Source organism: Procambarus clarkii, chromosome 50 (genome assembly GCF_040958095.1).
Source record: "Procambarus clarkii isolate CNS0578487 chromosome 50, FALCON_Pclarkii_2.0, whole genome shotgun sequence".
Taxonomy (NCBI): domain Eukaryota; kingdom Metazoa; phylum Arthropoda; class Malacostraca; order Decapoda; family Cambaridae; genus Procambarus; species Procambarus clarkii.
The window spans coordinates 13998673-14014959 of record NC_091199.1 but is presented as its reverse complement, the minus strand read 5'-3'; the positions used below and the strand labels follow the sequence as shown (position 1 = coordinate 14014959).

Sequence of the window (16287 nt, the reverse complement as noted above, 5' to 3'; positions counted from 1 at the left end):
GCAAGACAAGGACCTTCAACCAGTGCAGCCTCACAAGCAAGACAAGGACCCTCAACCAGTGCAGCCTCACAAGCAAGACAAGGACCTTCAACCAGTACAGCCTCACACGCAAGACAAGGACCTTCAACCAGTACAGCCTCACAAGCAAGACAAGGACCTTCAACCAGTGCAGCCTCACACGCAAGACAAGGACCTTCAACCAGTGCAGCCTCACAAGCAAGACAAGGATCCTCAACCAGTGCAGCCTCACAAGCAAGACAAGGACCTTCAACCAGTGCAGCCTCACAAGCAAGACAAGGACCTTCAACCAGTGCAGCCTCACAAGCAAGACAAAGACCTTCAACCAGTGCAGCCTCACAAGTAAGACAAGGACCTTCAACCAGTGTGGCCCACACAAGCAAGACAAGGACCTTCAACCAGTCCAGCCTCACAAGCAAGACAAGGACCTTCAACCAGTCCAGCCTCACAAGCAAGACAAGGACCTTCAACCAGTTCAGCCTCACAAGCAAGACAAGGATCCTCAACCAGTGCAGCCTCACAAGCAAGACAAGGATCCTCAACCAGTGCAGCCTCACAAGCAAGACAAGGACCTTCAACCAGTGCAGCCTCACAAGCAAGACAAGGACCTTCAACCAGTGCAGCCTCACAAGCAAGACAAGGACCTTCAACCAGTGCAGCCTCACAAGCAAGACAAGGATCCTCAACCAGTGCAGCCTCACAAGCAAGACAAGGACCTTCAACCAGTGCAGCCTCACAAGCAAGACAAGGACCTTCAACCAGTGCAGCCTCACAAGCAAGACAAGGACCTTCAACCAATACAGCCTCACAAGTAAGACAAGGACCTTCAACCAGTGTGGCCCACACAAGCAAGACAAGGACCTTCAACCAGTCCAGCCTCACAAGCAAGACAAGGACCTTCAACTAGTGATGCTTCAGCAGCTGGCAATCAAAACTGACCTTGACAAGCTCCTGTACAGTAAATTTAGTGTTGTGTTAGGCTAGGTTACGTAAATTTTCATGAATTACTGATTTCAACAGCAATCAAGAAGATGAACTATAACAAGATAAACTGAAAGTTTGTGTTTTAAATTACAGTCCTGGTATATTTTCCTATTTATAGTGTGTGTGTGTGGAAATTCATATGTTGGTTGTAGTACCCAAAATTGTGCGAATGTGAATTTTTTTACTTTCCTGGTAAAAAGTACTGCTTTTCTGGATATTCTGGCTTATCTGGTGGGGATCCTTGCCATACAGTATACAGTAGTCCGGATAAGCGAGCTCGTACAATGTCTCCAACACACATGAGAGGGAATGATACAAATGTGGAAAGATTTATCTTATCACTTGAGGGGCCTCATAGCCTGGTGGATAGCGCGCAGGACTCGTAATTCTGTGGCGCGGGTTCGATTCCCGCACGAGGCAGAAACAAATGGGCAAAGTTTCTTTCACCCTGAATGCCCCTGTTACCTAGCAGTAAATAGGTACCTGGGAGTTAGTCAGCTGTCACGGGCTGCTTCCTGGGGTGGAGGCCTGGTCGAGGACCGGGCCGCGGGGACACTAAAAAGCCCCGAAATCATCTCAAGATAACCTCAAGATAAGAAGCCTAAAATGATGTAAGTGATCTGTGTGGCAAGGAGAGGCAAGGTGAAGAGCTCTTCTCAAGACCCAGGCCTGCTCTTGAGTAGTGAAGGGTGGAGGTGACACAAGCAGGAGGCTACAGTGCCATACCATATGACAACTTTTGTAAGCACATTAGCTAGATACTATGGCACTACTCACTCTCCAGAAAACAACTAGAAATACTTAGAAACACAACAGTAACTAATGAAATGAAATGAAAGTATAATAGAAATTCGTTCATATAAAAATGCCAGCCTTTATACTTTATACTGTTCAGTGCACTTTAGTGTGCATTTCAGAGAACTGGAATGTACAATATCTTGTGTTATCTAAATGTTACTCACTCACAACAAGATTCCTTATGCAGTATCATTTCTGACTCTTGATTTCCCTTCCAGCTGTTGATCCGTGCCATTTATGATGTAGGTGGTGGTACCAGATACTAAGTAACACTAGGAATTTTCATTTAACCATAACAAGACTTTTGCTTCATTTTTTCCAGGGCACGCAACATGCAAGGCTTCCGTGTAACATGGAATAATGGCCACCAAATATCTTTTGCACAGAAGTGGAATCCTTGGAGCAGGGATATTCCTTATACAACATTTACCTCGCATCCTCTTTATTGGTATACAGGTAATGAGCTTTATTTTCTGTAACTAACTTTCTGTGCATGCAGATCTGAATGTCACTGTCTTTTTCTAGCCGTTTTTCATCAAGGTTCAATCTGATTTTCAATCTGACAGTGGTAGTGTTGGCTGCTCATAGCCTATTAGATGTTCCCCATTGCTGATCCTATGATGCACTTGGATGCTTTCCAGTCACCAAATTTGTCCTTTCCTGAGCTGTGGCTTTCTGGCCTTCTCACCCTCATGGATCAATCATTCAATGTAATTAAAGGGGTCATTTCTGGATTATACCTAGATGGAGCTAAGGGCCAGGTTTGATTTGGGAGAGCTTGGTCTAACAGGCTCTTGCTCTTGGAGCAGCCCACAGGCCCACATATACACTACAGCCCAGTTGGTTTGGCATTTCTTGCAAAAAAACTGTCCAGTTTTTTCTTGGACTTCAACTTTATATATCATATACTTGTTGGGAGGATATTTAAAAACCGTTGACTTCTGATGTTCTTATAGTGTTCTTGAATTGGGCCTGTGGCACCTCTACTCTTCACTAGCTCTATACTGCATCTTCTTCCATATCATTCCCCTCCAGTATGTTGTTATTTTACTTTGCAAATTTGGGACCTGGCCATCCAGTATTTTCCATGTACAGGTACTGTATATATAATGTGATACCTCTCTTCTTTTTAGAGAGAGTTTTGAGAGCTTTTAGCTGATCTCAATACTCCCATCTTTCTAGAGAGAGAGTTTTGAGAGCTTTTAACTGATCTCAATACATACTGTAGTTTAGGTATTTATTTTTTACATTTACTATTTGTGCCTGCAGAATCAAACTATTAGCTCTTAGACCCTGCCTTTCTAACCAATCTATGTTTCCTCTATTGTATCTACTACATATATTTCTCTCTAATACACACACACGTCCCCAGGAAGCAGCCCATAGCAGCTGTCTAACTCCCAGGTACCTATTTACTGTTAGGTGAACAAGAGCATGAGGGCGAAAAATTTTGCCCATTTGTTTCCGCCTCTGCTGGGAATCGAACTCGGGCCATTAGGACTACGACCCCTAAGCGCTATCCACTCAGCCGTGAGGTCCCCTTTATCCACCCCTAGGTGCTGTCTGTGCGTGTTGTATATGTTCTTTGTATTTTCTCTATTTCAGCAGTCTCTCCTGCTCTGAAGGGGGTAAGTGAATACTGAGCAGTAGTCGAGTTGGGACAGCACAAATGCTTTAAATAATATGAACATTGTGGTGGGATTCTGGGATTTGAAGGTTCTTGTAATCCATCCTATCAGTTTTCAAGCTGACACTACATTTGCTTGCTTATGGTCTCTAAACATTAGGTCATAAGACAATTATTCCCAGACCCTTTACACGTTGCTTTCCTACTTTGGGCAGATTTGATTGTATTTTGTACCCTGTATATTGTTTAAGGTCTTCATTTTTAACATACCTAAGTACAGTGGCACCTCGGTTGACGAATGCCCTAGAGTACGAATTTTTTAGTATATGATGTCAAATTCATCGTAAAATTTGAATTGGTGTACGAGGGTTTACTTGGAAGACGACGTCTGTTCATACGCGTATGGGTCGAATGAGCGAGTGGTGTTGGGGGCGAGGCACTCTCAGTTTGTTTACAAGTCTATCCAGTGTAGTGACAACCGCGGCCGCTCTTGAATACTTTGTGAAGAATTTCATTGTTTGCCTGCTTTTTTGCTTTTTTAACATAAGTTCTTATTATATATCATGCCATGGATCCCAAGAAAGTCACTGGTAAAGTTCAACCTAAACTTTTGTTGAAAAGGCTTACCCAAATGAAGCTGTAGCAGGCTGTTGTGTTAACCTTTTTAATGACAATGTGATGTCTCACTTCAGACAAGTGTTACAACGTAGGGAAAATCAAGTGTTGCTAGACAGGTTTTCAGTGAAAATAAAAAGCAGTAAGCCACAAGCAGGTCCTAGTGGTATGCAGGCAAAAACGTAGGATAGAGAGTACCCCAGAAAAGTCATCACTGCCAAATGTTATAATAGAAGGGGACTTTCCTTCCAAACAGTAACACCTCTCCTCCTTCCCTCCTCCTCACCATCTTTCATATGCCAACAAGAGCCCTAATTCAAGGTAAGATATTCATACTGTATTGTAGCTAGTACAAAATGAGTGTTATTCGGTATAAAATGTATTTTGAAGTTAATATTTTTGGGGGTGTGGAACGGATTAATTCAATTTACATTATTTCTTATGGGAAAATTCGTTATGGTTGACAAATTTTTAGTTGACACATCTCTGGGAAGGAATTACGATTGTAAATGAAGGTACCACTGTACATGGAATTTATCACTGTTAAACCTCCTGTTATTTTCTGCTGCCCAATCAAGAACTTTATTAATATCAGCTTGTAGATTTACAATGTTTTCTACAGAAGTAATTTTCTTGCTGATTTTTGTCATCTGCAAAAGACGACATGAAGCTGTGACTTGTATTTTTGTCTATATCTGATATGAAAATGAGAAAAAGCAGTGCTGCAAGGACTGTGCTGAAAGGTACACTGTTTTTTCACTGTGCTTGGACTCTTATTTTATTTGATTGACTGTTATTCTTTGCATTCTGTTTAACAAAAAAAAAATTTAATATCCATCGCCCTACTTTGCAAAGTCTGTGTATGCAACATCTCCATGCTGTTTTTCTTCTAATGCATCAGTGATTTTTGTCATAATGGTCAAATAGCTATGAGAGGCAGGATCTTCTTGCTTTAAATCCATGTTGACCGGATTGTGATCATTGATCTCCATGAAACTAGAGATCTGATCACCCTGGGGAGCCGGTCTGAGGAGCCGGTCGGCCGAGCGGACAGCACGCTGGACTTGTGATCCTGTGGTCCTGGGTTCGATCCTAGGCACCGGTGAGAAACAATGGGCAGAGTTTCTTTCATCCTATGCTCCTGTTACCTAGCAGTAAAATAGGTACCTGGGTGTTAGTCAGCTGTCACAGGCTGCTTCCTGGGGGTGGAGGCCTGGTCGAGGACCAGGCCGCGGGGACACTAAAAACCCCGAAATCATCTCAAGATAACCTCAAGATAACCCTCTCAAAAACTGTTATGTGGGATTATGTGGGATGTTAGTGCAACTGGTTTATTTCTTAGCCAGTACTTTGCTCCCTCCCTTGTGTAGGGAAGGTGTATCTGCTGATTATAGCACCTCTGAGATCTTCCTAGTGTCCAAACTTCTTCTCCAAACTACATTGAGTACTTTTGCCACTGGTACTTGGCATTTCTTTATAAATATTGAATTGCAGGAGTCTGAACCCTGGGGTGAGTGCATGGGCATGTTGTCAATTTCCTTCAAAATCTGCAGAGTTCGTGTTGATGTCAGTTATATTTTCAAGGGTTCGGATATCATGCATAAAGAAGCTGTCTCCAGATCTTCCACTTTCATACGGTTTATTGGAGTGCTAAACATGACCAACCTGCATTTTCTAGGAATGCATTAATTTCTTTGTTGTCCTCTGTGTATGAACTTTCACTTGTACGTATAGGTCCAATACTGACAGAGTTTTTGATTTTGCATATATGAAGAAATGCATTTCTTCAATCCGATATGATTTCTTCAGTCTGTTGTTTCTTCAGTCTCCCGTTCTTTGTAGGGATAGTCGTGTCTGCTTAACCATTTCCCTTATTTTTTCCTTTTTCTGTAGTGCATTCTGTGTTCTCTTTCTAAGCTGGTTCTCTTACTGTTTTCAGCAAAGGAACATACAATATTTCAGACAAACTTTATGTGCTTCAGCAGTCAGTTTTCTATTCTTTGCGTGGGATTTTTATTACTTAGAATAATTTCCCGTTGAATATTTGTAAGTTCCTTGTTTATTATTTCCCAGTTTACCCTTTTTTGTTAAAATTTAGTTTATTTAATGTTTCAAATTTTACTGAAAGAAAGCATATAACTACTCATCAGACTTAAGTTTCATCAAAGTGACATCATTTTTTTTTTTTAACCTTAACTTATTATAGTGTAATCTTCATATTTGACAATTAGTTTAAGAAATTTCATTTTAGTTTTGAAAAAACATTTTTTGTTTATTTGATCAATAATCTTGCATTAATTTACAAGTTAAAAAATTTATAACTCGGTAAATTTTGTTCTGAATTAGAAACAAACTGTGAGCTCTAGAGATCAATAAACATAGAATATAAAATGTCAAATTCATGAGAACCACTTCCAAACTAGCATATTATAAAATTTGAAATGTGTTCACTACTCTGGTAAAGCTTCAACCAAATGCTTTTAAAACAATGAAGGAAAGTTTGTGAAAGAATAGGACTTGAATATTCCTCCCAAAAATCAATATTTGCATTTGTCATTTCTTTGGTTAATGCATTTATTTATTTTCTTTTGGCAAATTGACATATTGAATGATACATGTTTATGTAAATGAGTGCAAAAGGCATGTTCTCCATGACGGTAATTTAGTAAATATAAAATAAGCCGCCTCCTTCCTTACTTTTCCTTTGTTATTTAAAATTAGGAATACAGGGGAAATATAGTGCACTTCAAATATGAGAGGGAAAAATAAGCTTTTCTTACCGAAGGATTGTCATAGTGTTACGGGAATTTGAGTATATAACTCGGGGGTTACGTGCACTTTTGTGTGCAGCCTCGGTAGCTCCCAGTACCCCGCCATTCTTGCCCATGAGAATTGGGGGTGTTTTGAGGGTGACTGTATGAGGGACACAAGCAGACAGGTTGAACCCTTGGTTGAGCTGAGTTGCCATCTGATGGTGTGCTTGCTTAAAGTTCTTCTCATAATGCTGAATGAAAGTGAATTATTTCTTCACTAAGAGTCAGAGAGAGAGAGAGAGACCTGGGAGTTGATATCACGCCAGACCTGTCCCCTATTAATTGTGGGAATCATTTTTTAAGTTTATAGGTCAAATATAAAAAACTTATTTAACCATTTCAAAATGTACTAATCTCAGTATGATGTAGCTAAAGAGATTTTTTTTTTTAATTTAGGTTGTGAAAATGCCACCTATGATGCCAAGAGTCTTGCTAAAGAACTTAAGCTAGCCATTGAGAACTTTCAAGAGCGGCCGGATACAGCAGCAACCTGCAGTGTTAGCCAGAGTCCCATCATTATTGAAAATTATGTCGGAATTGCATCCTTGCTTCATAATGCTACAGAGCTTGGCTTCTTCAAGCTACGGGGGAAAGTGAGCTTTTGAAAAGGTTGAACATTTGTAGACATGTAGTTAATTTGTAACCAAAATATTGCCATTATGTTGCTATTTTTCCTTTTGAAATGAAAAAAAAAAAAATTGAGATATACCGATTGTGCTCATAGGCCTTGTAGAGTAGCCTTAAAAAAAAAAGCCTTACACCTAAAAAGTGTAAGCCTTTTAGTATTTATATTAATTACTTTTCCTCTATATGGTATTAGAAAAACACAGTTTTCATGGCTTGTTGATCTCCCTGGTATTTCGTCTAACTAATTTTTCCTTCCCACTAAAGGTATGGCGGGTAGCAGCGTGAAGCATTGCGTGGGGGAAAAAACAATACTGCAAGTAGGTTGAAGATTGAAGAAAATTTGAAGCTTAGTTATATTGACTCGAGAGCTTGATGGTTACTCTTGGAAGATGTACTCAGGAGTCTCATTTTAATTTACTTTGTAGGTTTGTTTTTATCATATATTTGCTAATATATTTTTGTTTGTTTCTAGTCCTTCCTCTCTCCTTTCCTCCTCCTTAAATTTTTGTGTCAAACTCTTTCTTCTCACTTTTTCCATTTCCTCTTTCCTTCCCTCTTTTACCTTTTCAATCCTCTCCTCCCCTTTTTCATCTTACCTTATGCTTTGTACCCCACTTTTTTTTTTTTTCCTTCTCTCATCTCTCTTGTATCTCTCTTATCCTCCACACTCTTTCCTCCTTTCATCATTCCTTTTCTCTGTCGTTTCTTATTCCCTATTTGTTTAACTGTTATTGACTACAATTGTTAATAATACTGTACTTACTTTCCCATTGACTCTAGTTTTCTAATTTTATGATAACCAAAGAGAAAGCTTTAGTATCTTATATTTTAAGACCGTGCTAAATAGCAGTATTGCTGGCTTTGAACAATCAGTCTCGTAGGTTAAGAAATACAAATGCAACATTAAGAAATTCAGTTGGATGGTGTGTTTGTATATCAACTAGGAAGCCAGAAGTATATTTATGCACCAGCCATGGGCATTAGGGTACTTAATTTAGTTTTTAAATGTTAAGAAAGCAAAAGGTAAAAATGTTCAAGTTTTTGTTTTGTTCCGTTGACAGGAGAATGTATGAAGTTGTATGCTGAATACAGTTCTTAAGAGTTGTACTCAAGTAACAACATTCAGGAAGCTCGTGTCAGTAGTCTCCTTGAGATAGTGTTTTAAAAACATGGAACGAACACATTTTCTTACTTGTATATCTTCAATGTAGAGTACCAAAATAACTAATAATTTTAGACCGTTTGTATAAAATATGATTATGCCACCAATGCTTAATTTTGGCTTTGTAAATATAAAATGTATTTGTGAATTTTGATCATGCATTAGTCAATATATATTTCAAAGCTTTTAGAAGGCTGCAATTTTAATTAAAATCTTGCTTATACAAGAACACGTAGCGCTTCAACCCTTTATACAGGGTAATTTAATCCAATTTGTGAGTGTGTTTAAACAGATAATATTTTGTATATAAGTGTAAATGACTTAGAAATAATATAAATTTGCATGTCTTGTAAAGAAAAAAAAATCATGAGGCCCATTTCATTGACTTAACCCCCTAATAATGATAACTTTATTATGAGTAAGGGAATGAAATGGACCTTTTTGGAGTTTGTTGCTTCATAATAATCATCATATAGCTTATTTTCCTCATCTCATTCAAATTCTGGATCACTTTCTTACAGTAAATGTGCAAGTTTATGATACTGTATATGATATTACAGAGATGCCCTCTCCATCGTATTTTATTGGCAATTGGGTATCCTCTTGGATATTGGATATTAGGTATCCTAATATTAGATATTGGATATTAGGTATATTGGCTATTAGGTATCCTTTTGGATATTGGCTATTGGGTATCCACTTGGATATTAGCTATTAGGTATCTTCTTGGATATTGGCTATTGGGTATCCTCTTGGATATTGACAATTGGGTATCCTTTTGGATATTGACTATTGGGTATCCTCTTGGATATTGACTATTGGGTATCCTCTTGGATACTGACTATTGGGTATCCTCTTGGATACTGACTATTTGGTATCCTCATGGATATTGACTATTAGGTATCCTCTGGATATTTTTTCCAGATCTCTCGAAGCTTGTCACATAACCAATGATTCTGAAGGTACCTAATTGGTCAGTTTCACTTTTAAAATGTGGGGAGGAAATTGCTACTATAAAATGTACTGTATGTGTGTGTATGTATGGTATTTATGAAAATTGGTGTGCTGTATGATATAACTGTACTGTGAAAAGATTAGCAACAACAGTTGTGCTTTCTGACTGTCTACCTTGAGGCTACCTTGAGGTGCTTCCGGGGCTTAGTGTCCCCACGGCCCGGTCGTTTCCTGTCACTCATAATGGTAGAATAACTGATGGATGGTTGAACTAGTGTGCTTTCTTGAGATTGTGTCTTTATTGGCTGGGAATATCTTGTGGCTCCTTCATTATATTGTCCAAGCTTTAAAGTTGGTACAGGTTTTTGTATTTTCGGTATGATGAACTTAATATTGGCTGTATTTTTGCCAATGCAGTGCTTGAATTCCTTAAATGGAATTAGATTTTGTTTTTAATGCTACAAATTGTCAAGTTTGAACATTATTTTCACCATTCATCAGCCTCTGGCATTATCAGGGTTAGCACTGTAAGCGCATGAGTAGTTTAAGGCAAATGTTATATATTTTCTACTGTGTTAGCTTGTCATAATACTATAGCTCATCCATGTACATTTAACATCCATAATCTAAGGACACTGCATAAAACATATATTTCAAAACAGATTGTAAAAATGCTCAGGAATGCTGGAAAGTTGCAAGATTACTGTAGAGGAAAGTTGTGGTTATTACAAAGAGACCTCTTCAAGTAAGGTTGTGAGTAATTAACCCGCACACACTTCTTACACCATTAGTGTGTTTCTGTGCACCATTCTAATCACTGGAGATCATTTCCCGCCAAACACATGACGAAATTATGACGTTGCTATAATGGTTGAACCAGTTTTAACACCTAACAAGTTGTAATAATGTTTTAATACGTCATAAAAACGATATAACAAGATGTAACAAGTTTATTACAAGTTGTAACAAGCTGAAAGTAGGGACAGTTTGTGTGTTTACAGGGTTCACACAGCCATCTTTTTTTTTTTTTTCTCTGTCAGGGTGAGCATATTGCTATATTCAGTGTGTTCCATTCCTAGATTGCTCTGGTGATCATTAACCATCAGAACAAAATTCCAGAGTTCCCTAATTTACTTTTAGGGGAGTAGTAAACTGATGCACACAATGTCTGATGCACCATGGCAAAGATTATCAGGAAGAGAGACACCATGAGCATAGCTCTCATTCTGTAATTACACTTGGGTAATTACAACCTTTTAGCTCGGCGAATAAGCAGTGCCATTGCACAAGTGATACTGTCTTTTGCTGTGTTAGTAAATGAAACTTATTTGGTGCTATAAGATCTGATTTTGATGCAAATGTGTCATTCTGATATAGTGATCTTGGTAACCAAACCACACATCACAATATGACAACGTTTTGGTCTGTCCTGAACCATTATCAAGTCATATGAGGAGAAGGTAAGAGTAAGGCAAAAGGTAAGAATAGGATGAAAGGTATGAATGGGATGGGTGTAATAATGGGATGAAGGAAGAATGGGATAGGTAAGAAAAAGAAAAAGGGGATAGGCTTAATTCAGGTCATGTTTGTTCGGTAGGTTAGAACACTTGAGTATGTACTGTGAAAGGGAAGAGTCAATAGTAACAAAGCCAGGACTAAGGTTCACACTAAGGTTCATGCTCTTCCCTTGCACAGTACATACTCAAACGCTCTAACCTACCTAACAAATGTGACCTGACTTAAGCTTACCCCCATTTTCTTTTTCTTACCCTCTTATTCTTACCTATCCCATTCTTTCATCATCCCATTATTACACCTATCCCATTCATACCTTTAATCTTATTCTTACCTAATGCCTTACCCACCTTACACCTTTTCTTCCTTTATGGGTTATTCATGCCTGTGCCACCTCTTGGGTGGCTTAATCTTCATCAATCTTTCTCCCGTCACACACGACTTGATAATGGTCCAGGACGGACCGAAACGTCTTTGTACCTTCGTCTTCTGGTATGTGGTTTGGTCGTCGTATTTTCAACCTCGTTATTGTGACTCATTGTCTACATAGTGATCTTGGTGCTAGTGGGAGGGGGGGTGGGGGGAATCTTTGGGTAGTAGCACGTATATTGGTGTTTTTGGTGCATCAGTGGTTATTATTAAGAGAACTGTGGACCAAATTTGGTGCCACAAACTACTGAATTTGATAAAAATAGTGTCATTGTGATTTTTACTGATCATGATGAGGGAATGAATGCACGTGGTTATGCATTTAAGTCATGAAAATATACCAAATTGTCTCATTTTGAAGAAAACAGAGTTGGTGTAATGAAGGACTGTGGTGTTAGTGGTATAAACGTTCAATGCAAGTATACTGAGTGAAGTAAACAGAAAACTAATTAGAATACAGTAGATGACAGGTGTAGGGAATGTGGTGCGACTCTGTGCATCGAATGCTCTATTTATGCATAGTTTTTATCATGTACATATTTAGAAAAATAATACTAGAGTATATAAAATAGCCCAGAAACACAACAAAACACACACACACACACACACACACACACACACACACACACACACACACACATTCAAAAGGTGACACCCCTAGGGTCAACACTTGCAGCAGAGGAGCTCCAGCATATTTCAACAATCCTAAGTATTGTAGTACAGGTTGATGGTAGTGAGTGGTGTCCCAGAGAACATAAAGGTATAGTGCTCTTGAAAAATAGGTGAGATAACAGGAAAGTGCTAAGGGAAGTGAAAAATCGGATGAGAAAAAGTTGCCCTAGTGTTTACAGTGCAGAGAAGAACATTCAAGATGGCCACTGGCAAGGGGAAAAACAAAACAGAGCTTGATTTTGAGGGATTCAATGAAGAAAGCATTGATATTAGTAGTCTACATAACAAGTTGGTAAATTTAGATACTATAGTGAACTCTCATGTAGAAATAATTAGTAAATTGAAAGAAAGTAATGACCATTTGAATAGCAAAGTTTTATGTCTTGAGGGTTTAGTGAAAGACTTGCGCAAGGATAAGAATCAATTGGAAACAAATTGCAAAGCCATGGAAGAAGAAAAAAAACTCTTAAAAATAGCTTTGGAAGAAGTTAAAGTAAATTTAAACATAAATGACTACAATAGGTTAGGCAAGGAAATTCAACAGGAGAAACAGCTTTTGTCAGCACAGATGGAGGAAGTTACACAAGGAATAGAACAGTGCAAGAAAGATATGCAACTCACTTATGCACAAGTGGCCAAGGAGAAGGAAAAAATAGAAGAAGCAGTAAAGGAAGTCAAACACTGCAGCAACCAAGATAAAACAAACATTAGGCTAGAAGTGAGGAAAGAATTGGCATCTAACCCGAAGTTGGTGCAAAACACAGTTGATCGGAGTAAGTCCCTGATCATTTTTGGCTGCAAAGAAAAGGCGATAACATCTAGGTCAGAAAGAGCTGTAGAAGAAGCTAAAGTAGTAGATAAAATTGTTGGCCTCGTGGAAGGTCTTACAAACAGAGAGAATGTGTGCGACTACAGGAGAATAGGCAGGTACGTAAAAGGGAAAGATCGACCTTTGAGGATCACCCTAAACGGTGCCAAACAGATGGAAGAAGTACTAAGGAATGCTAGAAAATTGCAAAGGGATGAGGATGGGAAAGGGTGGTCATTAAGACGAGATCTTTCAAAAGAAGATAGAGAGAAGCTGAAACTGAACCTCGCCGAGGCAAAACATTTAAATGAGAGCAGGAATGAAGAAGAAATAAATTCTTTTTTCTACAAAGTGATAGGGGTAGGCAAACCAGTAAAGTGGTACATAAAGGCAAACCAACAAAATCAATAGAGAGAGGGGGAGTGAAGAATAAGGAGAGGGGGAACAAGTTCCTGAAGATTGCATACACCAACATAGATGGAGTGAGATCGAAGATACTGGAGTTAAGTGATGTAATACAGCTGCAGACACCAGACATTGTTGCACTCACGGAGACAAAACTTGAAGATGTAATTTTAAATGAGGTCATATTCCCAAGGGGCTACTCAATTTGGAGACGGGACAGAAAAATTAGGAAAGGCGGTGGCGTTGCTGTGCTGGAAAAAGAACACCTAAAGGTGAAGGAAATAATGACTGCCAATCCACAAGAAGTTGACATAATAGCACTAGAGATCTGCTATGAGGATGATAAACTAATGATGATAAATGCATATAGTCCACCGCCAAGCAGCACATGGTCAAAGGAGGAGCTAGATAGTAAACGTGAAGGTCTTATAACAATAATGAGAGAGATTATAGCGAGAGCGGATAACGATAGATCACGACTGTTGATAGTCGGTGACTTCAACTTGAAATCCATAGACTGGGAAGCATATGAAGCTAAAACAGAAGATTTTTGGACCTGTAAATTTGTAGACCTCATCCTGGGAACATTCTTGTATCAACATGTTAAACAAGCTACGAGGATGAGGGAAGGGGACGTTCCCTCCATGCTAGATTTGATATTTACCAGGAAGGAGGAAGAGATATTTGACATTCAGTACCTTCCTCCCTTGGGTAAAAGTGACCATGTCTTTTTGGGAATAAAGTATGCAATGCGTTATAAGCTGGAAGAAAATAAGGAGGTTGAAGCAGTTGAAAAACCAGACTTCAGGAGAGGACATTATGGTGACCTTAGAAATTTTTTAGTGAGTATAATTGGACAGACTTGATGCTAGGCAAGGAAGTGAATGAGATGTATGGCAAGTTTTGTGAAATATATGATAAAGGCACAAAAAAATTTATACCAAAACAGAGATGCAGAACTAGGAAACAGGATTGGTTCAATAGAAATTGCGAGAGGGCTAGAGACCGAAAGACACAAAAATGGAATCAATACAGGAAGAGGCCGAACCCCCAAACATACCAGCGATACAAAGATGCGAGAAACAACTACACGGCAGTGAGGAGAGAGGCAGAAAGAAATTTTGAAAAAGGGATTGCGGACAAATGTAAAACAGAACCAGGTCTATTCTATAAATTCATAAACAACAAATTGCAGGTAAAGGATAATATTCAGAGGTTGAAAATGGGAAATAGATTCACGGAAGATGAAAAGGAAATGTGTGAAACACTAAACGAAAAGTTCCAAAGTGTGTTTGTACAAAATGAAATCTTTAGGGAACCAGATACAATAAGAATTCCAGAGAACAACATAGAACACATAGAGGTGTCTAGAGACGAAGTGGAAAAAATGCTCAAGGAGCTCGGTAAGAACAAAGCAGCTGGCCCAGATGGCGTTTCATCATGGGTTCTGAGAGAATGTGCATCTGAGCTCAGCATTCCACTTCACCTGATCTTTCAGGCATCCCTGTGTACAGGAATCGTAGCAGACGGGTGGAAACAGGCTAACATAGTTCCAATCTACAAAAGTGGCAGCAGGGAAGACCCCCTCAATTATAGACCTGTATCATTGACAAGTGTAATAGTGAAAGTGTTGGAAAAACTAATCAAAACTAAATGGGTAGAACACCTAGAGAGAAATGATATAATATCAGACAGACAGTATGGTTTTCGATCTGGAAGATCCTGTGTATCGAATTTACTCAGTTTCTATGATCGAGCCACAGAGATATTACAGGAAAGAGATGGTTGGGTTGACTGCATCTATCTGGACCTAAAAAAGGCTTTCGACAGAGTTCCACATAAGAGGTTGTTCTGGAAACTGGAAAATATTGGAGGGGTGACAGGTAAGCTTCTATCATGGATGAAAAATTTTCTGACTGATAGAAAAATGAGGGCAGTAATCAGAGGCAATGTATCAGAATGGAGAAATGTCACAAGTGGAGTACCACAGGGTTCAGTTCTTGCACCAGTGATGTTTATTGTGTACATAAATGATCTACCAGTTGGTATACAGAATTATATGAACATGTTTGCTGATGATGCTAAGATAATAGGAAGGATAAGAAATTTAGATGACTGTCATGCCCTTCAAAAAGACCTGGACAAAATAAGTATATGGAGCACCACTTGGCAAATGGAATTTAATGTTAATAAATGTCATGTTATGGAATGTGGAATAGGAGAACATAGACCCCACACAACCTATATATTATGTGAGAAATCTTTAAAGAATTCTGATAAAGAAAGAGATCTAGGAGTGGTTCTAGATAGAAAACTATCACCTGAGGACCACATAAAGAATATTGTGCAAGGAGCCTATGCTATGCTTTCTAACTTCAGAATTGCATTTAAATACATGGATGGCGATATACTAAAGAAATTGTTCATGACTTTTGTTAGGCCAAAGCTAGAATATGCAGCTGTTGTGTGGTGCCCATATCTTAAGAAGCACATCAACAAACTGGAAAAGGTGCAAAGACATGCTACTAAGTGGCTCCCAGAACTGAAGGGCAAGAGCTACGAGGAGAGGTTAGAAGCATTAAATATGCCAAAACTAGAAGACAGAAGAAAAAGAGGTGATATGATCACTACATACAAAATAGTAACAGGAATTGACAAAATCGACAGGGAAGACTTCCTGAGACCTGGAACTTCAAGAACAAGAGGTCATAGATTTAAACTAGCTAAACACAGATGCCGAAGAAATATAAGAAAATTCACCTTCGCAAATAGAGTGGTAGACGGTTGGAACAAGTTAAGTGAAAAGGTGGTGGAGGCCAAGACCGTCAGTAGTTTCAAAGCGTTATATGACAAAGAGTGC

General features: G+C 38.8%; 1 protein-coding gene across 17 annotated transcripts in view; it reads left to right on the top strand.

Annotated features, from left to right (window-relative positions):
• LOC123749496 (tumor protein p63-regulated gene 1-like protein) overlaps positions 1-16287 on the top strand; it is an 86485-nt gene that overhangs the window by 18817 nt on the left and 51381 nt on the right. For 7 of the 17 annotated variants that reach the window (XR_011222552.1, XR_011222546.1, XR_011222541.1 and 4 more), the window contains exons 7-9: positions 2123-2256; positions 7252-7448; positions 7747-7903. Coding sequence is in view for 5 of the 17 variants with exons in the window: in XM_069303571.1 (XP_069159672.1) it covers positions 2123-2256; positions 7252-7448; positions 7747-7767 (352 nt within the window). In the remaining 12 variants the exon portion in view is untranslated. Of the gene's footprint in view, positions 1-2122; positions 2257-7251; positions 7465-7746; positions 9217-16287 lie in introns of those variants that run through there. The other 10 variants (XM_069303572.1, XM_045765941.2, XM_045765940.2 and 7 more) reach the window with 8 other exon arrangements.